The sequence below is a fragment of the Maylandia zebra genome, linkage group LG7 (genome assembly GCF_041146795.1).
Source record: "Maylandia zebra isolate NMK-2024a linkage group LG7, Mzebra_GT3a, whole genome shotgun sequence".
Classification (NCBI taxonomy): Eukaryota; Metazoa; Chordata; class Actinopteri; order Cichliformes; family Cichlidae; genus Maylandia; species Maylandia zebra.
In genome coordinates, this window is record NC_135173.1 from 17623262 (window position 1) to 17650847 (window position 27586).

The following is a 27586-nucleotide window of genomic DNA, read 5'->3' on the forward strand; positions in this document are numbered from 1 at the left end:
AAGAGCAACTACACAGCGACAGTTTCTGTTTTTGCCGAGGGAGCCCGTTGCCGCATGCAGTCGGCTGGGGAGTACACCGCAACCTCCGCACGGTCCGCCACGCTCTGAACAAAGCTATGGCGCCCTGGTCTTTGCCGCTCTGTTCTCTTCTGAAACACACGGACTGTCTGCAGAAGGCCAATATTTTTTGTAATGTCGTACAGGGGTTACACCACCACTACCATCCGGTAAGGTCTCGGTTATGGAAACGGAATTTCAGAGCGGTGTCCCAGGGAGTTGGTCAGCTACTCTCCCACGAGCCCAGAGCCGGAAAGAGCGCAGCATCTGTTTGTAGCAGCTCCTTAGACGGCCAGAACACGACAGAGAGGCTGTGGTCTGTTTACGATGAGACCAAAAGACAAACTGGAGGTAAGGTCACTGTTCACAGTGAGGCGGCTCCTCATTAATAATTACAGCCCTGCCCTAAATACAAAGCTGCTGTTTCTTTATAACTCTGTCATGGCTTGTGTTTCCTGCTGACTAACTACATCTCGCCATTGCTCTATATTAATAGCTTCTCAGACAGCAGACTCTAAATGTGGAAAATAGGTTGTACCTGTAACTTGATTTATTTGTGTATCACTGATGCTAACAAATCCCCAATGTCTACATTTCGGAACCTTAAAACCTGCATGTTTTTATTTATTGCATTACTGATTAATGATCTTTTTTAAAGGTCAGAATTTGTTGGGAAGTTGACATTGAAGGGTTAAATCAACGCTGTGCTGATGTTTGACTGAGGTGTTCTTTTACACACCTTTTGTCCACTCCTGAATGAGAGTAACCTTGGGAGTTGGTGTGATTAGCACTGTTGCCTCACAGCAAGAAGCTTCCCGGTTTCCTCCACATGTTTTAGCTTCCTTCCACATTCCAAAGACATTCATGTCAGGTGAGTTGGTGACTCTAAACTGGCCATGGATGTGAGATAGATAAAATATTTTAGGTGCATAGAATCAAGAGCTGTATGAATGCATCCCCCCCCCCCCCCCCCCCCTTTTCTAATGTATTAGTTTTTACATGTTTGTCACAATTACATATTTTCAGATCCTCAAAAACTTATATTCACTTCTTCCGATTACTATAAATGATTTTAATAATGCTATAAATAAAATAGACGTGACAGTCAATGTAGGCAATATACTTATTAATTATAGATGAAATATATACAATAATGCAAGAATTTATTATAAATATTTTTTAAAAACACAGATGTTAATAATTGCTGTACATGTGTCTGTGCAAAGTTTTGCTGAGATTGGCCCACTTGTTAAGAAAGAGGTAGGATATATACAGATACATTCCTCATCTGTATTATTGTTTATATTTCTGAATTCAAATAAGCTGAAGAAAGCTCTTGTGTTTTTATTTTTCTTCTCAGATCTGATCTCCGTTATAACTGCCAACTCTGTCGACCCAGACACTATTTTTGCCAACAATGAGATGAGTCTGCGAGACATAGAGATCTACGGGTTCGACTACGACTACACTCTGGCATTCTACTCCAGCCATCTCCACACTCTCATCTTCAACATAGCACGGGACATCCTCGTCACTAACCACCGGGTGTGTGTTGTGAATGATTCTACAACCTGACACTACTGATTAAGTCACCCCTCCGCTCCACCATAACTGGTTGCCCACACATGGCCACCCATCCCTGAGCCCGGTTCTGTCCGGCTTCTTCCTTTGAAAAGGGAGTTTTTTTCTTTCCACTGTCACCAAATGCTTACTCGTATGGGTCATCTGATTGTTTGGGTTTAGGGTCTTTACCAAACAATCCAAAGCGTCTTGAGGCGGTGGTTGTTGTGCATTGGCTAAAAACAAAGCAAGTTAATTTATGTAACATATTCTTAAAGGTTGTCAATGTGCTAAGGTCTAAAAGAAGCTACAACCCTGTTTAAGCTCCATGTGCAAAAGTACATTTACCTTTGTGGGTAATTTATGTTGCTCATTGGTTTTAAGTAAACCTAATGCTTTTCTTGTCACTAAATGTAAACCTTTGTTTTTTTTAAAGTATCCAGAGGGCCTGCGAAAGTACGAATACATTCCAAGTTTTGCTGTAAGAGGACTTCACTATGACGTCCAAAAGGTGAGAGTGGAGCTTCCATTGTCTTAAACTGTTTAGACAATCTAAGAACGATGTGAGGACCATCGGTATGATGATTATATTTAATCATTTTTAGGCATTACTGATGAAGATAGATGCTTTTCACTATATCCAGTTGGGAACTGTATACAGGTATGTGTGCACTTTGTTAATTCCATGTCTGAGTAGTGACCATTTATATGACGATACAAATGACATGCTGTTTAGGAATTTACATTGTTTAATGTTTTTGATTCAGAGGTCTTCATCCAGTTCCTGACGAAGAAGTAATTGCCATGTATGAAGGCTGCCATGTTCCTCTGGAGATCATGAGTGACTTCTATGGCAAGGTGATCAGCACTTCCACACTGTCATGTCTCCACACATATACTGTAACAAACATAATAATTATGATAATGACTAGGGCTGGGCTATATCATACCGTTCACGGTAATACCGGTATAATGTTGGGCAATGATAGGAAAATGAAATATCGCGACAGAATATGGGTAAAACGGGCATGCGCCGTGCCTTTGCTTACATATGAACATGGCGGCGACGCAGAATGAGAAGAGCGAAAGCGGATCGTTGAATGAAACGGATGAACCAGAATTGGTTTGTAAAAATGCTGCAACTTCAGTGGTGTGGAACTGGTTTGGCTTTCATCCGTCAGATACACAACAAAACACTATTTTTGGTAGAGCATGCTAGCGGCCCGTCGTTATTACCGTGTTTTTTGGAAAATACGGCACACTTAAAATCAATCCTTTGATTTTTCTGAAAATCGACAGTGCCCCTTATAATCCCGTGTACCTTGTTTATGAATTCTGGTTGTGTTTACTGACCTCGAAATGATTTTATGTCGTACACGGCGCTCGAGAGTCTGTCAAATGTTTCAGTACGACTTTGCTAAGCTACAAAGCCGCACAGCTTGATGGATTGTCGGAGCATTACGGTTATCGTAGGCAGGAGCCTCGCGGAGTGATACGTACTGTGCTTCAACATAATATTACCGTATTGTATGTGTATAACCTCTTTTTAAGTTTTGTGGATATTATACATGGTTATGCTGAGGATATGTCGGCCAGTTTTCACTGGAAATGCCTTTTGGTTAAACTGTCAGCAAGGAATTTGCATTTGCACTGTTAATTTTTTATATAACTTTAATGCACTTAAAACAGCTGCTTGTTTAAGTGAAAATACACTGATGGTTTTTTTTTGCAATTATAAAGTTGAGGAGTTGTAAAGTGTTTTGTCTAGTGTCAATTATATCATCAGTTATATCGTTATCGCAGATTTTCAAATGTATATCGTGATAAATATTTTTGGTCATATCGCCCTGCTCTAATAATGCAGAGTTCACATGGCCATACGATGAAACAGTTCATGGACATATTCTCCCTGCCTGAGATGACCCTTCTGTCGTGTGTCAACGACTTCTTCATGAGGCACAACATCGACTATGAGCCAGTCCATCTCTACAAAGATGTAAAGGTCAGCTGTCTTGTTATCGCTGTACCTTGTTTTAATGCAATGATTTAACAGCACTCTCTTTTTCCTGATTGGATCTCGAAAAAGGCCAGTGTGTGTGTGATGAGAATAAATCCAGCCACATGTTCATGACTGTAACTGTATTTACATGTTTCCAGGGAGCGCTGTGGTACTCCAGCCATTCGGTTCCATCTTATATTTAGATCTGAAAAGCAATGTCTAATTTTAGTCAAGCATGCTCGCTTGCAGCCATGTGCGTCTGTTCTCTGGTGGCTCCACGACTTCACAGGGAGACCGGCGAAAAATCTGATCTGCGTTCTCCCTTTGAGGCCAACTGTCATGGTGGGCTTCTCAGTTCTGTGTCACACTGTAGGGTATTTGTCAGATCGCTGTCTTTAAAAAGTCCTCACACTGACTCTCTGTTCCGCTAATGCTTCTCATGTTTGCTCAAGGACACCCCCTTCCTCCTTTTTTTAATTACTTTCAAGCCCATTTTATTATTTTTTACTTCTTTTGTGCATCAAACAATCTTTGTATATGTTAAACATCCTAAGTTTTCCCTGAGGGGATCAGGATTTCAGGGGAAAGTTTACTCGCACACTCATTGATTCAAACACTTTCTCAGTGTGTCACCAAAGAAACTAAACTCTGGGGCTTTCTTTCTTGATATTCATTTGTATTCACAGATGCACTTGCTTTGTGCTTCTAAGTCAACTGTTTATATTCACAGCAAAGTTGCTATTGGACCTGAATGTTAACATAGCGTCGCTGAAGTTATAACTTGTGGCTAAGGGCTGTTTACTTTTCTTCACAGGAAGCTATTAGGGATGTTCATGTCAAGGGCATAATGTACCGAGCTGTGGAGGCGGATATTGGTAATTTTACTTTGATTTATATTACTTAGTTTGAACTAATGAAAGAAACGATATGGCCACATCTGAATAGTTGCCAAGAAATAAAAACACAATTTAGGCTTAATGAAGCTGTGATTTACAATTAAAAGCATAGGGTTTCTTTTCCCCCTCTCTCTTTTCAGAGAAGTACATTTGCTATGGTGAGCAAAGCCACGCTGTGCTGAAGAAGCTGTCAGCGCAAGGAAAAAAGATGTTCCTCATTACCAATAGCCCTTTTGACTTTGTGTAAGTGAGAGCAAACAGAGTGCAAGTGTTTGTTGACGTGATTAATTAAAAATGTCGTGTATTGGTGTACTAATGTTTAATTGGTGCCGCTTTATAATGCCCCAAGTTTTATGGATGGGCAAACACACATCAGCAGGCTGGTGTTTGTAATTCATTGTAAATCATTCACTGTGAAGCCTTTTGAAGTGTCTTTTTTTCCAGAAATATAACAAGCTTGTGCGTATCCAACCTCGAAAGGTTGAAAAATCACTGAAATTATGTCTTTGATATAATATTTTGTTACACTGAGTTATCAGGATGGGCCTGATGTGTGCTACAATGTGCACGATCTCGTGTTTTTATTAATGTCGTAATTGGAAGAATGGGCTTCATAACTGTGTTAGTAAATGTGTAAATGTTAAAATGAGATGTTGATATTTTAATTAACAGGCAATCTAAGTTGTGCCCAGCTGGGTTTGGATTTGACTGTCCTCCATTTTTATGAATTAACAGGTGGACCAATTTGCAAGTTTAACTGAGTTTACGCTAGCCTAGTGCTGCATTGACATGCTAACCCTAAGCTTAGTGTTATTGCACCCTCATAACGAGCTCTAAGGCGTTGCTGACAAAGTAAAAAGCGGAATCTTTGTTTGCTGCAGGGATCGAGGAATGAACTTCATCGTAGGAAAAGACTGGAGGGACTTGTTTGATGTTGTCATTGTTCAAGCTGATAAACCTAGTTTCTTTAATGACAGGAGGAAGTAAGTAATATGCTTCTCATACTATCTTCATGTTATGTTTTAGGGCACTTAAATAACACATGCCAGTGTGGCTACATTGTGTTGATCGTTGTATAAAAATGTGCATCGCTTTACTAAATATCCAATTTGCCGTTTTGTTTTAGACCTTTCAGGCGAGTGACAGACAAAGGTGTGCTGCTGTGGGACAGAATTCACAGGCTGGAAAAAGGGCAGATCTATAAACAGGTACTGTGCTCATTTAACAATTCTAATAAATCCCACTGGATACACTGCATGATGAAACAAATGGTTAATCTTTCTTTCTGTATGACTTTGGTATTCAGGGAAACCTTTATGAATTCCTCAGGCTGACCGGCTGGAGAGGATCCAAAGTACTCTACTTTGGAGATCACATCTACAGCGACTTGGCAGTAAGTTGCATATTTATAACAAAGCATTAAAACTACACCAAGGCCTGCAGTGTTAAAAATTATTGTACTATGAATACAAACAAAGAGTGGAACCCCGCTTTGACCATGCAGTGCTTTGATAATGCTCCATTTAGTGTGTTTTCCCAGAACTCAAAGGTCTCAGGCTGGATTATTCTTTACAACAATCTAAGTCTTACCTGTTCTGGAAGAAGACAACAGGGTTTGAAATATACAACTAAATGCACTGAAGCCTAGTTACTTAGACGCTGCATTGGGTTTGGCTGATAAATTAAAGGGAGACTTTTTAATAAGAGCACAGCATCAGGTCAGTTAAACTTTGGGGTATTGATCTGGTCAGTTAAGTAGCAGAGGGGGTTGTTAATAGGTTTTAGTTGCTTTCATGTTAATTACATTAACAACAGGTGCACTAGTGGAGCAACAATAAATCTACCCCCAAAACAGGAATGGTATTACAGGTGGAGGCCACAGAGATTTTTTTCCCTCCTCATATTTTCTGTCTGTTTTTCACTAGTTTTGCAGTAGTCCCACTCCTCCTCCTCCTCCTCCTCCAAGTCCTCCAGTCATACATGCAATTTCCATAAGGTTTACTGTGTCTCCCAGCACAGTCTCAGGAGCATGGAGGAGATTCCAGGAGACAGGCAGTTACTCTAAGAGGGCCAGACAGGGCTGTAGATCTGTTTTTGCACAAAAGAGCAGATACAGAGGAACAGGATGAGAATGCCAGAGCTGCAAAATGACCTCCAGCAGGCCATTGGTGTGAATCTGACCAGACAAGTAGAAACAGACTCCATGAGAGTGGCTTGAGGACTCAATTGGCATTTGCCATAGAATACCAGAAGGGCACCCTGTGCTTTTCACAGATGAGGTTCACCCTGAGCACCTGACAGACATAAAAGGGTCTGGTTTGGGCTTTATAATTGTGGAGAACGTTATGCTGCCTCTAATATTGTTCGGCATGACTGGTTTGGTGGTGGGTCAGTGAGGTCTGGGGAGGTATATCCACTGAGGCAGGGACAGATCTCTACAGGCTAGCCGACGGCACCATGATTCCCATTAGCTATCAGGATGAAATCCCTGGACCCATTGTGAGAACCTACTCTGATGCAGTGGGTCCTGGGTTCCTCCTGGTACATGACAATGCCTCATGTGTGAGAGTATGCAGGCATTTCCTGGAGGATTACATAATTGATACCACTGACTGACCTCAATGTTCGGCTGATCTGAATCCAGCAGAACACCTCTGGGACATTATGTTTTAGTCCATCCAACGCAGCCAGATTGAACGTTAACTGTCCAGGAGTTCAGTAATGCCCTTGTTCAGATCTGGGAGATTCCCCAACCGTTGTCTCATTAGAAGCATGGCCCAATGTTGTCAGGCATGCATGTAACCACATGGGCACCATACAAACTACTGAGTGTAGATTGATCATTTTGATTTTCATCAAATGATCTGGCTTCCTTTCATTCCTAACACATTACACAGTAGGTATCAGTACAGATATCCAGTAGGATTTTTTCCCCCCATTGACATTTGATGTGTTTTTAAAGTGATCACTTAAGTTTGTATGACACACCTGCTGTAAAGATAGATAGATAGAACTTTATTAATCCCTCGGGTAGGTTCCTCCGGGAAATTCACTCATGAGTAGCACAGCACATCACCACCTCTTATCTTTTCATGCCTGTAACTCAGGAACTGGCAACAGCTTGGACAAAGCAGGTTACATATATGTATAAACTTGATTAGCAGTAAAAGCTGATTATGAGAGGTAGATTTTATATCGTTGGCATGATGCCTTGCAGGTGGCAGGCAGCCAGGAGTCAGTTATGTCGTCTTGCTTGTTTAGAGAGATGGAAGCTGGTATTTTGTAGTTTACACTAGTCACAGCTTACACTCAGGCTGTCTGGCTGTGGAATGACCTCATTGCTGCAAGTGGGCACAGAGTAGAAACATTTCTGAGTTTCCTCTTTTTAATTACTCAAGTCCAAAACATGTTCCCGCTTTGGATGTGTTGCAGATGGCATTTTCAGAGGTCATGTTCCTCTTAACTAGCAGATGAAATTGTTATAGTTTAGTTCTGATTATCTGTCTTTACTTAGACATACTACCGTAAGTACTGAAACACTGTGTGTTCTGTGTTTATTATTGTTTAATCAGAATCAGAATCGTGTTTATTGGCCAAATATGTGCAGACACATACAGGGAATTTGGTTCCGGTAGATGGTGGCTCTCAAGCACAAGCACAGCAATGTAACACACACACACACACACACACACACACACACACACACACACACACACACACACACACACAAAGCTGTGTAAACCAACTATAAATAACTAATCTAAACTTATATACATAAAATACAGAAATGAAATGAGGTGGAATGAATACTACAGAATATACATAAGGTGCAGTTTCAGTCTGGCAGTGGGAGCAGTGTGACAGGTCAACTGTTAAGAAGGGAGATGGCGAGGGGAAAGAAACTTTTCCTATGTCGGGTGGTCCTGGTCTGCAGGCTTCTGTACCGTCTGCCAGAGGGCAGCAGATCAAAAAGTCTGTGTCCAGGGTGTGAGGGGTCTGTGATGATTTTCCCTGCCCGTTTCCTGGTTCTTGAGAGGTACAGATCCTGGATGGAGGGCAAGGGGGCACCGATGATCCTTTCTGCTGCCCGTACAGTCCGCTGCAGTCTGCTCCTGTCCTGTTTAGTGGCTGCACCATACCAGACAGTGATGGAGGAGCACACGACAGACTCAAATGATTTATTTCCTCCATACCCTGTGCTAAAGATTCACGGCTCAAGCCCCAGACTGAAGGAGTATATTTCTAAATTATTGGCCTATCATGATCATGAAGATGGATCTACTGATCTTTTGTTCAACAGGATCTAACACTGAAACATGGCTGGAGGACGGGTGCCATCATTCCTGAGCTGAGGAAGGAGATTAAGATCATGAATACACCAGAGTACGTCCACATGATGACCTGGTTACAGTCACTGACTGGACTTATTGAACAGATGCAGGTCAGAAACCTAGTATATCATCCCTCCTCTTAGTTTTTTATTTGTATTATTATTGTTATTGTACTTTATAAACTTTAATTTCATTCTTAAAGTTTTTTTGGTTCACATTTATGCACTGCTCTCTAACAGGTGCACAGGGATCCAACGTCTCGAGCTGTGGTCGAGGAGTGGATCAAAGAAAGAGAAGCCATGAAGTAATAACAAAATGTTTTATTTATCTAAAACCATTTTGGATAATTTTTAGAGATATTGTGGAATCGATCTAACCATATCTCAATGGTTGTGTTTTCATATATTACAGGCCTCATACCAAGGACATCTTCAATGCTCAGTTTGGAAGTCTCTTTCGAACATACCACAACCCCACTTACTTCTCACGCCGACTCTCGCGCTTCGCTGACATCTACATGGCCTCCATCAGCTGCCTGCTCAACTACGACTTCCAGCACACCTTTTTCCCTCGCCGTACTCCTCTGCAGCACGAAGCCTCCTACTGGCCCGAGCACGGTTCTGCCGGTTTAGGTGCCTCCTCTCCATCTCCACAGGACCAAAGCAGAGTGTGATTAGCAACAGAAAACCACCGTAAAAAGCAAAACGCAGAGGCTGAATGATCTCAATCATTCGTTCATTTATTTAATTTTATTTTCTTCAGCATGCCACATTTTGAAGTGAGCTCCAATGGTGACAGTTGATGTAAACTGTTTATGAAATTTGTGCTTTAAATTAGTAATTTATGTCCTTGTAAAACAACAAGTCTTAAGATGAGTAGTTTGTGTTTGACAGAATTGTTTAATTAAACGAATAGATGATTTTATGCAGTACAAACAACAGGGGGCAGTCACGCACCGTTTTTGTTTTCTCCTATTTCGAGCTGTGAATTGCACACAAATCATCTATGCCTTTTATGTCCTTTGCATCTGTGGGTGTAATGGATATTTACAGTTACATTACAGACTGCGTTGCCTTAATCCCTTTGTTTACGTTACTGCAGTATTTACTTTTTGCAACACCCTGATATAACTTTGTTGCAATTAGCTTTTTCAGAAAAACATTTGCCAGCCACAATCTCCGTTGATGTCATTATTTGCTGCACATTGTCAAGCAAACTGCACTTTGATGTTCTGAGACGTTTAATAGTTTTAGGAGTTCTCACACAGCACAGCCTGTATGTCTCATTTTAGCACGTGAGAAATGTTCAATTTTCTCAGGAGAAAAAAAAATTGAACATCATCGCTATATTTAGCATGAATGTTGCTTTTTGATGTGTGAAGGAAGCTGCGTTTTGGGTTTGTTAGGTTTGACACTTTTGTAGGAGATGAGTAAAATGTTTTGTGCTGTAACCGTGGCTATATTTTATATATATATATATATATATATATATATGCTGGAGTTTTTAAAAAAGGAATATCAAAGGGAAAATTACAGTGGCCACAACCATGACCTCATAGTCTTGGTCTGTAGTTTAAATGATGTGTTTATGAAGTGTTTACTTACGGTCTATTTCATTATTTATTAAACTGGAAATGGCCTGATCCTAACCCAGTGATTATGTCGTCATTTAAAAGGGCATGATCTGATCTGCCGACTTAATTAGCACGTATGTGTTCACTGAATGAGTAATCCATTCATTCTTTGCTTATGTTATTGGTATTATTACCTATTCAAACAACAAAAGGTTTCATAGTTGAAATTTAATTTTCAGGACTAATTGCACCGGTGTTAATAACCACTCGAGTTTCTAATTACAGTTATAGCAGAGGGTTTATTGGGATTAATCCCCCACCCAAATCGTGTTACTGACTAATTTACCGTATTGCATCTGGGGCTTTAACTGTCAGGCAGGTGCAGGCTCTGGGATCTTAGAAAGAAAAAAAAAAAGCCTAGTGCTTTGACAGGGATCAAAAATGATCAAACCAATGATATTGGCTCCTGAGCTGAGGAGAGAGTATCTGGGGGTTCAGTCCCTGACCTCATAGATGCTTCATTAAGGCTGGATAGTTTGGGCACCATGGACACTAACAGCACACCTCTGAGCTCCAGCTCTCCATTCCCTTCCATCCAAACTGAGGTGGTGACCGTACCACCAACCATCTTCCCTCATGTGGGCTACAGCATCCTTTCTTTCCTCATGTTCATCAACACGGTGCTATCAGTGTTTAACAACAGTGTGGTCATAGCCGTGATGCTGAGGAATTCGGCTCTCCTACAGCCAATGAACGTTTTGATCCTCAGCCTCGCTGTGTCTGACCTCATGATAGGCCTTTGTGGCTCCCTGGTGGTCACCATCACAAACTACCAAGGCTCCTATTTTATTGGACACACAGCCTGTGTGCTCCAGGGATTTTCAGTCAATTACTTTGGTAAGTTTAGTTGTTATATGCGGTGTTTTTGTATGTGTGTGTTTCTGGAGTTCAGACTTTCTGTCTGTCTTACTGCCTTTGGTCCATAAAATCACATTATATTCTACCATTCTTATGCACGTGACACTCAGTTGTATCTATCATTTTACTCTGATGATGTAAATTCTGTTCTCAAACTAATGAGCTGCATTGATTGCCGTATGCCTTGAAACTTTTTACAACTGGACAGGGACAAGACAGAAATACTTGTAGTTTCTTATTTATTATCCCTGTCTCTGAAACACAGTGAGCAGTGAGCTGAGTCAGGGACCTTGGCATTATTTTGGACAGTGATCTCAGTTTTGATAATTACTCATTTAACCAGAACTGCTTTCTAGCACTCAAAAATATATTAAAAGTTGGAAAATTCTTATCTCAAACTGACTTTGAGAAACTGGTTCATGCTGTCATATCAAGGATGTTCGAATATTATAACGCTGTGTTTTCAGGACACTCCAAATCATCAGTAGAATTACTTCAACTCATTAAAAACGCAGCAACCAGAATTCTTAAAGGTATGAAGGACAATGATACCCCACTATTGAAGGCACTGCACTGGCTCCCAGTACAGCATGGAATTACCTTTTAAATCTTTTTAATAGATCACAAAGCTCTTAATGGTTTGAACACCCCCAGTACATCTCTGACTTGCTCACTGTTTATGACAGAGTCAGACCTCTCTGGTGATCAGGTGTAGATCTTGACGTTCCTAGAATCAGATCCAAATATGCTGATGGTGCTTCTTTTAGATACTATTGTCCTGCTCTTTGGAACAAGCTGCCTGCTGACCTGAGATCAGTTACATCTGTGGCAACATTCAAAAATAGACTCAAAACCTTTTTTGTTCAAACAGACCTACACACAGAGGTTTATATGTTTGTTTCTTCTGTTAAGCACATTGAGTTTACACATAATAAAATGTAGTGTATGAATCCAGTTGCCACTGTCATTCTGTCACAGTGAGACATACTAATTAAAATTACTAATGCTTTAGATTTCAGTGCCAAATCACAACAACAGTTGCCCAGGGAGCTTCATATTATAAGGTAAAGACCCTTACAATAATCGAGAGAAAATTATCCTTGTAAGCAAGCATTTAACAGTGGAAAGGAAAAACTCAATTTTAACAGGAAGAAACCTCCAGAAGAACCAGACTTAGGGAGGAGCCTGAAAGCTGAAGGCTCTGCTTCCCATTCTGCTTTTAAATATCCTGGGAACCAAGAAACATTAGAAAATCTTACATTTTTGGAGCATCTTTTTTAGCATTTCAAGAAATGACTTTTGTTTCTTTTGTGTTTTATGAATGTTTTCTTTGCATGTAGAGTTTAGTCACATGTCAGATTTATCAGATATCTTCTTCATGACACCCGAGCATACTCAAAAATCATTGGAGTTGATAACTCTATAAAAGAAAAGAAATCCGAGTATGCCTTGAACTGTCTAAATGTCAGTTATGTTTTCTTGTTGTTGTCTTGTCTAGGTTTGGTGTCTCTCTGCACTCTTACTCTTCTTGCCTATGAGCGATACAATGTGGTATGCAAGCCAAAAGCTGGTTTAAAGATGAAGATGCGGAGAAGCATCTTTGGCTTGCTGTTTGTCTGGATCTTCTGCTTGTTTTGGGCTGTGGCGCCATTATTTGGCTGGAGCTCCTACGGACCTGAGGGGGTCCAGACATCCTGCTCACTGGCCTGGGAAGAGAGATCATGGAGCAACTACAGCTATCTCATTTTCTACACACTCCTCTGCTTCATTATTCCAGTTGCAATCATCATCTACTGCTACTTTAAACTGCTGAAATCTATGAATAAGGTGGGTGTGTAATAGCTTTTGCTTATTCATTACACCATTTAAGCAACATTTAAAATTCATGCATCTATCTATGTTTGCTTGCAGTCTACCGCATGCATAGTAAAACAAGTAATTAGCTTTTAATGTGGCCCAACGTTGCTCTCTTCTAGCTGAACAGGAGTGTGGAGCTACAAGGTGGGCGTTCCAGCCAGAAAGAGAATGATCATGCCATCAGTATGGTGTTGGCTATGGTAGTAGCATTTTTTGCCTGCTGGCTGCCCTACACAGCATTGTCATTGGTGGTAGTTATAGATCCAGAGCTGCACATTCCTCCTCTAGTTGCCACCATGCCAATGTACTTTGCCAAGACGAGTCCAATCTACAACCCCATCATCTACTTCTTTTCCAACAAACAGGTAAAAGCACACAGGTACTGTAGAACTGAGATAAAATCTTGATTGTGAACAAAGATTGAAGAAACACTGTTTGTGAAATTATTGCTCATATTTCCTGACAGTTCTTGTTCTTGGTTGTTTTTTTTTCCTATCAGTTCCGTGATTGTGCTCTGGAGGTGCTGTCTTGTGGCCGTTACATTCCTCATGGGTCCACCAGTGTCAGCATCCGCATGCACTCTGTGAACAAGGGGAGCTGGCTGTCCTCCTTTGGCAGAAGCGTCAACACACACAGCAAGGTGTTGCCTCTGTGACAAAAAAAAGCTGTCATGGTTGTCAGCGTTCACTGGTGCCTCATCAAGAAGACAGACCAGGACACCTACAGACTCGAGTCTGTCACAGAGGTACCAACGTTGTTAGAGAACAGAATCAGCTCAGAGGCTGACAGGGATATTCAGAAGGTTGGACAAAAAAACAGGAAACTTCACAATAAAATGCTGTAATGCAACCCAATACCATGTAAATGTTGTGTTATTTTTTTGTTTTAAATGTATTTTCCTGACTAGAATATTATATTGCGTGGTTATTTTGTAGTCTCTTCTTTTGATCTGTAACATTTTACTAACAAAACCAGTAATGATTTTTACTTATGAATTGAAGGAGATATATAACAAACAGAAATACACTACATAAAAAATGTATGTGGTTTTCAATTTCTTTCCATTTTTAAACACACTAGGATGGTTAAACACACCCAGACTGCAGAGAAAGACTGCGGGAAACTGAAATCCTAGACTTTTTTTCTTCTTTTTTTTGCATAAATTTAATGCAGTGGCTCTTTTTCTACTCATTTTACTCATATAAGACGTCATTTCCTATTTTTCTTCCTAATATTGTTGAACTGTTGGGTAATGAATTGTTAATTCATGCATATAGTAGACTGTGTGACCCTTTTTACATTAGGAGGACTGTTCTGGGAATAGGTGATCTGTTTTTATGGAAACTATACAGCACACCATCCTCCTGTGTGATAGCATTATGCAACAACAACAAAAAAATTTGAATTAAAGTCAACAGTAGCCAGCTCCGTGGTCTAATCAATACTGACAGCTTGGTCAAATAATTTTATTTGTTTTTGGATTATGCAATAAGTCCTTCCTTTTCCCAACTCTCACACTTTCCAAACGTCTGCTGCACAAAAACATTGCTCCGGCATTATTTCTTTGTCGAGCGCCTTTGTGAATACACAATGTACTCGGTAAAATTATTATTTTTTATTCTAGGGAAATAGCAAAGAAAAAATAATGTGCTTAAATCAGTTTTTCTCTACCCACAAAATCGCATTAGGAAAACATGAGAAATTTCGGTGCACTTGTTAAGCAAGCTTGCTGCACAGCTCACCTTGTGCATGTTTTAACAATGAGTAGTCAGTCAGGCAGTAAAAGACTTTCATTTTACTTGGTTAGCCTGCTCTGTGGTCTGGCAATTTTTCATTTGTATTATTTTGTGCTTTTTCGTCTGTGTAGACAGTTCAAAGGGGCATTAGGCGGTTCAGAGAAGGGTAACATAATAACATCTCTGGGTCTGATTCAAAGGCAGGACATCGTGTCCCACGTGACACGTTCCTGAAGCAACGATGAGTCACGAAGAGAAAAATGCATTGCTGATTAACGATGGAGTAAAAGCACCCAGTTGAGGAGAATTTTTTTTCACTCTTGAGTTGGTGCTAACAAACAGGATAATTCATTTAAATCAATCACTGTAACAATCCATCATTAGTTTTACTCAAAAATTACTATGTGACAAGTCAAACTTCAGCTTTGAGCAGCTGGACCGTTCCGTCTGTGAGCAGCAGATCAGTTTTTCAGTGGTCCTAGTCAATGAAATCCAGCCACTCAGTCTCAGGCTTCAGGAACAGCCACAAGCACGGCGAAAGAGCTAGTTTCCCCTTTGGCGCACTGTAGTTATAAAACTGTAGCAGTATTTTTAAATTAAATCTACACGTCACATTACATCACATTACACTGTGCACAGCTGAGTGATATCTTTCAGGTAATTGTTTAGTGCTCTGCTACAATATTTTACATTGTCTTTTTTTTGTCTGTATGTAAGCTTTGTTATATTAGTGTGAATCTGTTTCGCTCTCTTGCTCACATTGTTCCCACCCACCTGTTTGGTGCGCTGTAAATATTGCAGATGGGCATCTGCTTCGGAATAAAGTGTTTTTGATCTTTTATCTTGTGGTTATAAGCTGCACATTGTCTTTGGCGTCCAGATATTGTCAGATGTGCGATAACTGATTTTGTTCTTTTCCAGAACTTCTGATTTGATTCCATATGTTACTGGAAGATATTTGATCAGCCTAATATGTTAATGATCAAAAGCAAAATGCATTATATATTAATCTAATCCCAGATTTGGTGTAGTCCATAGCTTGCATATTTGAAGCAAAGAGCATTTCACACTTTATCTCCAAACAGGATTACACAGTGTCGTGCAATAATCCTGCAGCATTGCTCGCTTTATATCCTGAGCCAATTCAAGAACTCCCAAGTCATCCATCTGGCATGCTTAATGCAAAGCTTTTAACCTTTGTGGTGCACTGTATTAATATGACACGGACAGCTGTTCAGTTCGCACATATGCGCACAGTATCCTGTGCATTACAGTGCCATGCCGTCATCATCGCCGCATTATAGATTTGAACCCCTGCCTGGTTTTTTTGTGTTTTTTTTGCAGTTATATCAGGATTGAGACAATGGTGACGTAATTGCTATTTAATTAACAGCCATCGTTTCCCCCCAGTTGTCTCTGCTGTGAATACACTGCAGAGCTTTTAATGAATGTGAACACTGAGGACTCCCAGGTGACCCGCCGGTGCTGTCGAGTGATAATGAAAAGGGCGGATTCTTTGGCGCAAATTGTCTGAGCTACAGGTTTACCAGTTAATATTATTCATTCAGTGGCGATAAGGGACGCAGGCTTGACGTGCGTTTGGTCAGCGTGGAAAGAGTGATGATAAAGAACTAAATATGTTGGCTCTTTGAATCCAGAGATGAGAGGCGAGCCCACACCTGCACTAGACTCTGGGAACAATACAGCCTTGGAGGAATACGTTGAAATCGCATTTGTGCTGGCGAACAGCTTTATTCTCTCCAGCACTTCTGTTGTGGGGGCTGCGGCAAATGTTTTTGTCATACTGGCGGTGTATCGGCAAAAGTCCCTGCAAACTTCCAATAACGCGCTGGTGGTCAGTCTGGCTGTTATAGACTTTCTGAGATGTGTAATCGATTGCCCGGTTCTCTTAACCATCGTTGTGAGTGTGTATCGAAACAGAAAAGTGGACAGTTTCATCTGTGATGTACAAATGGCCTCTTTTTCATTCAGCTGCTGTATCCAGTTGTTAACACTGGCGTGCATAAGTGCAGAGAGATACCAGGCCATTGCACAGCCCTTCAAAGCCAATCAAAGGAAAAGGCGAATTAAGGCGCTGATTCCTCTCACATGGACCTTCGCTATTCTGGTGTCTGCTTTTTGTGTGATATTTTTGAGGGACTCACCTTTGCATATGAAATGCCAACGACAACAGAGAGAAACGTTATTCTCTTTTGACAAATTTGGGCTTTACATGCTATTCCCACTGTGGGCAGCGTGTTTTGGTGTCATCATTGGATTCTACGCTCGCATATTTGCCCTGGTGAGATCACACAGCCGTAAAATATTTGACAAAGGTACTTTTACTCTTGCTACAAAAGACAAAAATGAAGAGAAGCCGGAGACAGAAAAAGCCGCAGTGGTGGAAAATGAATGTGGAAGATTTGAGCAAAACCCCACTTTGAGCTTAGGCAATGCTCAGACACAAGCTGAATCAAATTCACCCAAAGAAAAATCAGTACAATCTGTCTCCATCAATTCAGAGGATAAGAAAGAATTTAAAGATACAGTGAAGATGAGCAATGCAGAAACAAAACAAGCTCGGCCCCTTCCAGTACAGGCTACAGTGCTTACTGAGAAAAAACCTTTAAAAACAGAGCAGTCAAACCCCCATGTCATGAAGGTTGAAGTGAATCTGTCAAATGGAGATGCTGATTCAAATGTTAAGAGCTTAACCACAAAGCGGGCGTCAGTCAGTTTCAACACACAGGAACAGTCCAAAGACAGACTGAAGTCTGAAGAAGAATCCAAAGAAAACAGCCTCCTGCAGCCCCCATCATTGCCTGCACCAAATGTAAATTCTCAGTCTACTACTATCTTACTGACAGAGCCTGACCAAGCCCTAAACAACAATGAAGGAGAAACACTGACTGTTGCCTCACAGGCTCAGGTGACCGCTTCACCTCCAGTCTCAAGCAACGTCCCCGAAACAGAAGCAATGCAACTCCCTGCAGCGGTAGAAGGGGCTGTTTGCATGATGCCTTCAAAAGCAAGTAAAGAGAGAGCAAACAAAAAGAAAGAGGGCAAAATGGCTAAACGTGCTGGCTATATAATTCTAACCTTCCTCTTATTCTGGTTACCACTGATCACAACGATCCTGGTGAATTACTTGGTTCACAAAAACACAAACTCACAGGTAAGTGCCTGCAGAAATAGGCTTGTGATTTCTCTCTATTATTGCAGGGTCGTTACCTTACAATACAAAACACGTCGGGGGGGGGGGGGGGGCTGTTGCTGTGATTTAGTGCTATGTAAATGAAATGGGATTCACATGAAAATCTCTGTTGTGTTATACAAAGTTAATCTAAAGATCTCTTAATTCTTAAAATTGCCTATTGTTTTTCAGATAATTATCATTGAAGACATGGAGGTCCTGTCAGTGTCTGTTGCCTGCATCACGTCACTAAGTGACCCAATCATATACGCTGCAGTAAACCCTCAGTTTTCTTCAGAATTTTATCGGCTGAAAAACAGGATGAAGTCCATATTTCATAAGAAAAGATAGACTTTCCACCCCTATAAACATCTTTTAAGTGGCTCTAGACCCAATGACTGTATTCATATTCGCTGTGCAAGTGAATATAGAATTTAATAACGTTTGTCTAGTCATTGTCCAAATATTAACTAAATTAAATCCCAGTTGTCAAAGTGGGATTTTTCCTTTTTTTTATTTGGGTATAAGAAGCTTATTATTTTATATGCCGCTGCGTTATCTTAGATTTTATGCAGGCTGACTTCTCAGCAGTTACTAAACACTGCAGAGCAGAGGCAGTGCATGCTGTGAGAAGCTGCCTGGACTAACGCAATCAGCTCTGCAGGGGAGGTCGGTGCTGCGCTCTCTGTCAAACAATCACAGAGGCCTGCAGTCTGCCTCCAGAGACCCTGCAGCCGCGACCCACCGCTGGGCCAGTCAGGTCTTCACATGTCCTCCAGCAGCACCTAATTATTATGCCATTCTGTTATAAAAGATGCTCTTTGAGTGGTCGTGAAAAAAACATTATCACATCTACCTAATTATTTTCTTTCTTTTTTTGTAAGAAAAGAAAAGACATGGGTCATTTAATGGATGTTTCCATAGAGCTACAGTATTTATTCTATCCACTGCACCAAATGCACAATGTGTGTGATCATTTGTCCCCTTTTCCCTTGCCGCTTACATATGTGGTCCGTGACAAGACTTGTGTTTCATTAAAAGCAGAATTTACATCATGACATACCAGGCTCACTTGTTTCCTTCCCACCAATCTCGTTTTTACTGACAAACCAACAAGAAGCAGAGACATACTTTAATAAAACAGAATTCGGCAATGAGAGCATGCAAATCCTTAATTCAACCAGTTAACAGACAGAAAGAGAATGCCAACAAGTGTCAACTAAATCTAGAAATAAGAGAGGAGCCAGCTTCAAATGCGGTTGAGAAAGTCCTAACTGAGATATTTACAACATGAAAAGTGTACAAAATGGCCCTTTGACACAGTAAACTCCACTGAGGCTTGCTTTTGAATATCATAAGAATTGGTAAGTCATTGGGATTGATGCTCAAAACTCTCTCATATAGTTTTCAGTCCAAATACCACGTGTCCACATTAGGGTTAGTATTAGTTAAGTGCCGCCGAGAACATTGACTTATGTTTCTACCTTGTGACCTAACTAATATATACCCTGTATAGTTCTCAGTATCAATTATTAACTAACGACAGCGGCTGTCACACAGATCCATATCAGGATGTCAAATATGTAAGCTAACACAGAATTCGTCATTTGACTTTCACTTTGCACATTTCACAAACATGGTCAGGATGCGTAGTATATTTTACTCGTCATCGAGCGATGTTTTTCAACTAGTTAATGAGTCAGTTAATGAATATTCACAACAGTTATCCATTCTGGTGGATGTACGATTTTTGGAATTTACAACAGTGAGGGGAGCGTTAGAAAACATGTCATTGAAGGGGGTTGGGGTTCAAAACAATCGATGTAACAAGCAGTGAGTGAAACGAATGTCCCGCGATGTGTAAAGGAGACTGATTTAATATTCACAAAGATCGCCTTCAGGCAATGAATATGTGTGCTTTGTCATCAGAGGCCATCGAGAATGACCTTTAAACATCCGCATTTCCTCCTTAAATCATAGACAACAAATATGACTACATTACATAATCAAAAATAAAGTTGTTTTTCTTTTTTCCTCAGTATTTTTAGGCAACGACGATGACCACGCGTTCCTCGCCCTCTTCCTTGCTCTTGCTGTGCTTGATGGAGCAAGATCTGCTGGTTCACTTCCAAGGCAGCTGTCCACATCATACTAATACCATGCAGAGTTTGACATCAGATGAGATAACAACTTCAAAAAAACCCTCGACCTCTGTTAATCTTATAATCCTTCTTAGATTATGGCAGGTTGATGCTCGGTGGTCCCTCTCCTCAGCATCTGGTGCTTCTTGAGACCAGTTAGCCGACCAGATAGGCGTGACATCTACAAGGCAGATACTCGGACAATGTTGCTCTGAGAGTATGCTGTGGTGGTGGAGCCGTCCCCGTCTGATGAAGTCACCACCGGGGCAGATAAGCTGACCATGGAGGGAGTGATGTAAGGTTCATCACATTTCAAGGGCACGGTCTCGTCGAGTTTAGCGTTCAGGCTGGCGCGACTGTGAAAGAAAACAAAGGAATTAAAAGAGGCTGAAAGGTCTGAGCTTGCAAAATGTACACGGCACAAACCTGTTATTTAATATGTTCTTGTACAACGTATACACGAGTGAGGATTGTATACAGGCATGAATACACGCCCTCTTTATGAAGTGGTTCATCCTGTGATGCGTATGCTGTAAAAATCCTACATTTTTAATTTACTGTCCGAGAACAGTCCTTTATTGTAAATACTGAAATGATGTTCCACACACGGTAGACGTTTTCAGAGCAATAGCACCAGACTACTCCACCCAGTTTGGAATCGCAGATTCTTTTTTTTTTTTGACCTTCTGAAGTAACAAGAACTGCAGATCATTTATATTGTACTTGCCTATGGGAATGGGTTTGCTCAGGGGAATCTGCTGCCACCCGTTGTAATGAAGAGGAAGGGTATTTAATTTGTGGTACTCACAGGGGGGGAGAAAAAAGACCTGTTACTCTGCACTCAGAAAAATTATGGTTCTTAAATGGTTCTTCAGATGTCTTCATGGTTCTTTAAAGAACCATCATACGTCAAAGAACCTTTTTATTTTGTGGATGGTTCTTCAGCTATTACAAATGGTTCTTTAAAGAACAAAAGGTTCTTTATCCTTAGCAATCTAAGTTTGATGGTGTAAATGGCATAAATATTTATTCACTATAATGAGGCTGTGAATTATACTGTGTTTTTTCTTTGTGTGCATGTGTGTGCAAAGGGGAAGGGCGGGATACCTGGCAATTACCCTTTAAGAGAAGATGGTAGGAAACTGAATATTCAAATAAAAGTTAGAAATATTTGCAAACAGTAGACACAATACACACATTCAAATACTGTACTTTAGTTTTAAATTTTAATAAAGCATTACTATTTTCTACTCCAAGGCATTACTTTTGAGATTATTATATATTTTTGAAAATATAGCATAATGATAATAATAAACTTTACAAACCACCCAGCAGTATGTAAAGTCAAATTATAAAATACAAGTAAATAACAATTGCAGAACAGAATGTCAGTGTAATGAACACACACTTCGTTTTGACAAAGCGCACTGCTTAGGTAAATGATCTGAGTAGTTGTTCATCACTGAGCAATTTGTTAATATGTGTTTCGAGCCAAATAAATGACAGGGAGAGAGAGAGTGACGTCAGAACACGTCATACTATAACCTACAGGGAGCGGACGGAGGGGGTCAGTCGTTGGGATGCGCATGCGCAGACAGAGTGTGCGAGCGGCGGGCCTTGACCTTTCGGGAAAAAAAAAACTCACGGACGGTGACAGCGAAACGGATAACAGTCTTCAGTACCTGCTGGACTTTGAAGCTGTGGATTCTGGGACTGTTAGAAAAGGTAAAACATTTTCATTAAAACCTTATTACTGTTTTGTTTTTGTTAGTCGTCATTGTAGCTTGCTGTTAATGTTGTGCTAACAGTAGCGATTAGCTAGATACGTTAGCCGTTGAGGTCAACGCAATTTAGTATCCAACTGTTTTCCTAACAAAACCACTGTTATAATTAAGTGAAGCTGCTCCCAGCTAATTTGAACCTTTGGCTTCTAAAATATGTGGTTCAATTGCGTGCTGCGTACATAACCTAATGTCAGCTAGACCGAAATTAAAATTAATATGTTGTTAAAGTCACTAAAATGGCGCCTGAAGCCTGTTGTGGCGTGAGCTCTGTGTCTGCTCTAGAAACTCTGAAATTCTGTAGATCTGAGCCGTACATTAAATACTCACATGAACCTGTACTTTGAATTCTGTATGAGCTGTATAAAATACAGCTATGCATAAGAGTTTTGAATGAATAATTAGATTAGATAACTCTTTATTGTCTAATCGAATTATATAGAAATGAATAGAAATGTGACATGAGGAGGTGTGTCTTTGACTGTTCCTGCATAAGTTAGTTTCGGACTAGTTGACAAGTTATGCTCCGGTCATTTGATGTTTCCAAGATAGATGTTCTTTTGTAATATAGTTAATTTTTTTGTATATTTCATTTATCCACCATCATACATACAAGCTAAGAAGAGGTCGTTATACTAACAAGAGGTATCAACGCCGGGCCAAAGTTCAGCACATGGTTAAAGTTTGTAATCCAGCCAGGGTGTAAATATCACTCAGCAGCCAGAGCTGAAGCAGGTAGCATCAACACATAAATCTACTCTACCCGGCTTAAATCACAAGAGCACCTCTGACCAAAAAGCTGTAGATTTTTCTTGTTTGCACAAATTAATCCAGATTCACATTAATTGTGTTCACAGCTCCAACAAAATGAGGAAGAGGAGGGGGAGAAACACAATTAGGTTGAATTACAATTGGATGGAAGGCGAGGACAAGAAGAAGGAAGCTTAGGATGAGGAGGAAGAAAAGCAGCAGGAGCATCTTTAGGGCTCCCTATGATGTCATTGAGGTTTGTTTCATTAATATGGTCCTCTCACAAAGAAAGATGACTTGTTTTAGTTCACGTACTTCCTGTATTAAATAGTGATGTGCAAAATGTTGTGAAAAACCATAGAGCAGGCACGTATAGTGCATCTGCAGGTAAATGAACATCAAATCTCTAAGACAGACTGAAATCTGTATATTTATCACCCTTATGATAAAACCCACTTCAGCCATTGGTTTATGGACTTGAAGCCTCAACATTTGCTTTATTGCTGTTGCTATGTTGGGACCATATTAGGATGAGGGATCAGAATCTGGAGTCGTGCACACTATTGTTTCATTTAGTGTGTATCCATAAGATTCGTACAGCAGATCCAAGTTGTGCCTTGAAAACAGGAAAGTCGTCTGCATAGAGGAAAACTGTAATAGCAGGCTTGTACAAAGTGAGGCTTTGTGCACTCGTTTTACTTCTGTCACCCTGTTTTGATGCAGAATTCATTTGAAATCAGGCAAGAACTGGACTTATTTTTTATAATGTGTTCTTGTGAATTGATTGTGTATCGCATATGTTTGATTTGACTTTCTGCAAGACAACAGTCGTCCACTGGCCAAAAAAGTTTTCCAAATACCTCCACGTGATCTAGCCTGCATTTAGAAAAGAATAGCAAAAAAAACCTGCACCTCCTGCTTCAGATGCAGTTTGTGTTTCTGTGTTCAGAGGCAGCGGCGAGAGGGGAGACCTCGGCTCATCCAGCTGGAGAGCCTGACCAGGAGGAGTCGAACATTAACTCAGCTCTTCCAGGGCACCCTGCAGACTCGGCTGCTGGCATCGGCGAGGGATGACGTGAACGCCAAACTGGAGTCCATCACAGGTCAACTGCAGGTATGCGAGTCAGACCTTCTGAGGAGGGTTTCACTTCTCTCTCTTCTTTATAATTGACTCTTTTCTCTCTCTTTCAGCTCCTTGTCTCAGAGTGGGAGGGATTTGAAGCACAAAGGGAGGAGCTTGTCGTTTGGTTGGCTGATATGGATGTGAGGTTGACCAGCTGACAGGAAACACCAGTGAAAAACTGAAACAACTGCAGGTGTGGGCTTGTTTTGATATGACATATATTTGATATGAAACATACGTCAGAGACATTGTCCTAAACTGGACTAACAAAGGACAATGAGTACAACATGAAACGTACATTACATAGCGTAAGGCTGAAGTTCATTGATCATTTTAATCATAAACTTGTTGAAATATTTTTACTGAACATGCAAACATCTGCTGATAATGTGTTGATTTATTGGTCTGTTATGAAGCTATTTCTATTTCTAATGTGTTTTATCACTTTCTGATGTTTTATTAATTAAACAATACATGTATTATTTGTTGTGTTATCTGTAGCTATAGTATTTATATATATTTATTTATAGTATAGCAAATATATTTTATTATTACTGTTTAAAACACTAATATGTGACATGTATTAGTAGTGATGTTGTGCTGAGGGTTAAAATGCCTTTTTGTCTTTTGGTATACTACAAAATGACAATAAACCATTAATATATGTCTATGCTGTGCTCGTATTTATTTTACCCTACTCAAATTCAATTTATGATGCATTTTATTTTGAAAGATTTAAAATGGTTTTTTAAAGAACCACTCAAAAAAGGTTCTTTAAAATGGTTCTTTTAAAGAACCATTTTTAAAAAGGTTCTTTGAAAAACCATTAAAGGTGCCCCAAAGAACCATTTCTTGATGGTTCTTTGGGGAACCTTTAAAGGTTCTTCAATGAACCACTGAAAGAAATGGTTCTTCAAAGAACCATTGTTTGAAAGGTTCTTTGTGGCACCAAAAAAGGTTCTTCTATGGCATCAGTCTAAAGAACCACTTTTGGTTCCAGTTGGCACCTTTATTTTTCTGAGTGTGCATAATCCACTGAATGTGCTTTCAACAGTTTTCATGAGAGCAATTAGGCAGGAAGCAGTTCCAGTGAAAAACAGTGAGGATTATTCCGAGATAACAGGAATACTGTGCTGGGATAACAGCATTAACTACAGCACGTTAGTGCGTTTATGTCAATACAACCTACATACTGTATATATGCCAGCTGTACTGTCGATCTTTTTTTTCTTTCCTTGTGCTTGTAGCTGCTTGTTCATTTGTTGCTCTTTGCTGTTGCTGCATATCTCCACATTTATTGAGGAGGGAAGAGGTGACATCACTTGTAGATGTATGATCAAATCAAAAAACACACAAGTCATTCATTTAATTTCTCAGCATCCCAAAAAGCACTGTGAAGTCAGAGAGACTACATACCTGTTAGCCACTGGCCTCTCTCTTATCTGTATGGTGCTGAGCTCCTGGTTATTTGTGCTGGGCAGGCTGAAGCTGCTCTTCTTTCTATGGCGTCGAGAGCAGCATGAGCCCAGGCCGTGCGGAGACGAGGACACGGAGGAGGTCCGGGAGCCGGACTTGTTCATTACGGAGACCTCCATGCAGTTTGCCTGAAAGGTCTGCTCGTCCACAAACTCGTGATTCTGGAGAAGGAAATAAAATTGGATTCAGTGTTGCTTATGAATCACTCTATTACATCGATGATTGGCTCTGCTCAATGATGAGTAAAGATGTTTCACAGTAAAGCCTAAACAGACTGAACAGAATCCACTGCAAAATTGTTTAATAATTGGAAAATGAATCATCAAGGGAATAGAAATATATTGGCCCAGATGTCCATATTAAGTGCCATCTGTGAGAACATTCACAACTGTTATCGCTGTGAAAAACGAGCAGAACTTGAAGGTCAGCCTTCAAGTGTGTTTCGGGCCCCGCCAGCAGGTGGCAGAGAGCGGCTGTGCAAGATCTGATGCCGTGCCTTGAATCTTATAGCTCACCTCTGTCACTCTTGGTCTGCTCTCTGTCTGTTATCTATAATGCACACTGTAAAAGACCTGATGTAAACCTTTTCATCGCCACGGGAATAGTGTGAAACCATTTTTTGGAACTTTTCCCAGATGAGAGGCAAGCCGGTTAATAGGAGAGGGATCATCTCATGACATGAAAAACTGATTCACTCCCTGCATACGTCTGTTTGCAGAGTTTAGATCTGCACGAGTGTAAACCTCATGTCAGAGCAAAGAATAAAAGAGGCCCCTGCATCTCTAAATTATTGATACAGTAAAATGAAGTACGCCGGTTTGTTCAGATGAAATAATCCTTGTGGATGGCAGAGCCACGGTATCTTTAGCATGTCGCTGGCTCGGGGACTCAACATTTCCCAGCCCCATTTAAAGCTATTTTTAACTTAGCTGAACAGGAAATAGATTGTACAGTCTGAGCATAGATGAAAAAAAAAGTCACTTTGTTTCTATTTGCAACTCACTGTAACAGGTTGGAACTACTGATGATACAGCGCAGACTGTAGGAGTAATGCAATGAAAGGAGCTTTTTTCCCCCCCACAGAGAGCTATTTTAAACCGTGTGAAGTCTGTTACCAAGATAGTAAAAAATGAAAAGTACCAAAGCTTTCATCTTCCAATCGACATGGCTTTAAGGTCTTCTAAGATTTTTTTTGTCTGTTTTTTTTACCGTGGTCTTTTCCAGGCAGTGCAGCAGATGATGATGCTGGCTCTCGAAAGGAGGGCTGGGGGCCTTCCCCACCAGGGCTTGTCCTGCCTCCTTGGAAGCCTTGATAGAGTTAAAAGAGAAAAACAAAACAAAACAAAGAGAAAACCACAGCAGTGTAGATGAGCAGGGTTACATTCTGCTAGTAGACAGTCAACAGCAAGTAGCTCGGCGATGTAGTGGCGAGGACGCAAAAGCACCGAGAGTTGAAATGCTGATCTGTAGCATGGCAGCCAGTCCACTGAACCTAGTGACACGGCGACGTTTTAGGGGTGGGTGCACAGAAACTGCGACTAATCGCAGCGTCTTTACGCTGAGAACACTGGTTTTCTTATTCTTTCACAAATTTGATGATAAGAAGCAGGAAAAGTCCAATTCGAGGTGAAATCGCTTTCAATGCGGCAGCAGTGGCACACCTAGACACAGATCAAACACAGCGTACCAAACACAGCAACAGCATTCTGCACCATAATGTCACCACACATATGAGACACACTTTATGAAGCTTTGCGCGGCTCTGGGATGGACGGTATGCTGTATTAGTCTGCACTACAACCTGGGATGCTCTAGAAAATACGCACAAAACACACAGCAGATCCAAAAAAACACCCCCCCCCCCCCCCCCTTCAAAAAAACCCCTCCCCAAATCAAACAGCAACAAAAAACAAACCAAAACAGAGTTTAGAGGAGATGTGGGCTGAGCGGACAGCCTCCACAGGTGACATACTGTCATGTAAGCCTTTGTCTCCCTCCTTCCCCTCCAAACCCTGTTGGACAGACATGCAGAGCTTGGTTAATGAGTAAGTGTGAGTGTAATGGCTGAGGCTCCACCAGAAGGCAAGTATGCCTGCCTGGTCCTCCTGCTGCATGGACAGAGAGAGGGAGTGTTGACAAGGAATGTCAATGCTGCAGCTGAGAGGGTTGATGTAAGAGAGGACGATCACACTGAA

At 40.7% G+C, this 27586-nt stretch overlaps 4 protein-coding genes across 5 annotated transcripts in view; 3 read left to right on the forward strand and 1 right to left on the reverse strand.

Moving 5' to 3' along the window:
- Window positions 1–9: 9 nt before the first annotated feature.
- nt5dc3 (5'-nucleotidase domain containing 3) lies at window positions 10–10491 on the forward strand. Its single transcript, XM_004567745.2, has 14 exons — window positions 10–408; window positions 1418–1602; window positions 2054–2128; window positions 2223–2278; window positions 2385–2475; window positions 3482–3619; window positions 4431–4491; window positions 4653–4755; window positions 5394–5495; window positions 5639–5720; window positions 5819–5905; window positions 8813–8953; window positions 9083–9147; window positions 9255–10491. Exons 1-14 carry the CDS (start codon window positions 117–119, stop codon window positions 9514–9516), a joined length of 1740 nt encoding a protein of 579 aa, XP_004567802.1. The 5' UTR covers window positions 10–116; the 3' UTR covers window positions 9517–10491.
- Window positions 10492–10553: 62 nt separating this feature from the next.
- parietopsin lies at window positions 10554–13910 on the forward strand. The gene is made up of 4 exons (XM_004567792.3): window positions 10554–11313; window positions 12833–13161; window positions 13311–13556; window positions 13691–13910. Exons 1-4 carry the CDS (start codon window positions 10962–10964, stop codon window positions 13844–13846), a joined length of 1083 nt encoding a protein of 360 aa, XP_004567849.1. The 5' UTR covers window positions 10554–10961; the 3' UTR covers window positions 13847–13910.
- A 5096-nt stretch (window positions 13911–19006) lies between these two features.
- Window positions 19007–27586, reverse strand: part of LOC101467844 (A-type voltage-gated potassium channel KCND2) — a 35652-nt gene continuing 27072 nt past the window's right edge. For both annotated transcript variants that reach the window (XM_004567746.4, XM_004567747.3), the window contains 3 exons: window positions 26601–26699; window positions 25332–25552; window positions 19007–20617 (listed from right to left, as the gene is read on the reverse strand). In XM_004567746.4, the coding sequence (XP_004567803.1) occupies window positions 20443–20617; window positions 25332–25552; window positions 26601–26699 (495 nt within the window). In that variant the 3' untranslated portion in view covers window positions 19007–20442. The remainder of the gene's footprint in view (window positions 20618–25331; window positions 25553–26600; window positions 26700–27586) is intronic.
- On the forward strand, window positions 21825–24448 carry LOC143419399 (uncharacterized). Its single transcript, XM_076885935.1, has 4 exons — window positions 21825–21986; window positions 22900–23048; window positions 23742–23906; window positions 23984–24448. Exons 2-4 carry the CDS (start codon window positions 22992–22994, stop codon window positions 24071–24073), a joined length of 312 nt encoding a protein of 103 aa, XP_076742050.1. The 5' UTR covers window positions 21825–21986; window positions 22900–22991; the 3' UTR covers window positions 24074–24448.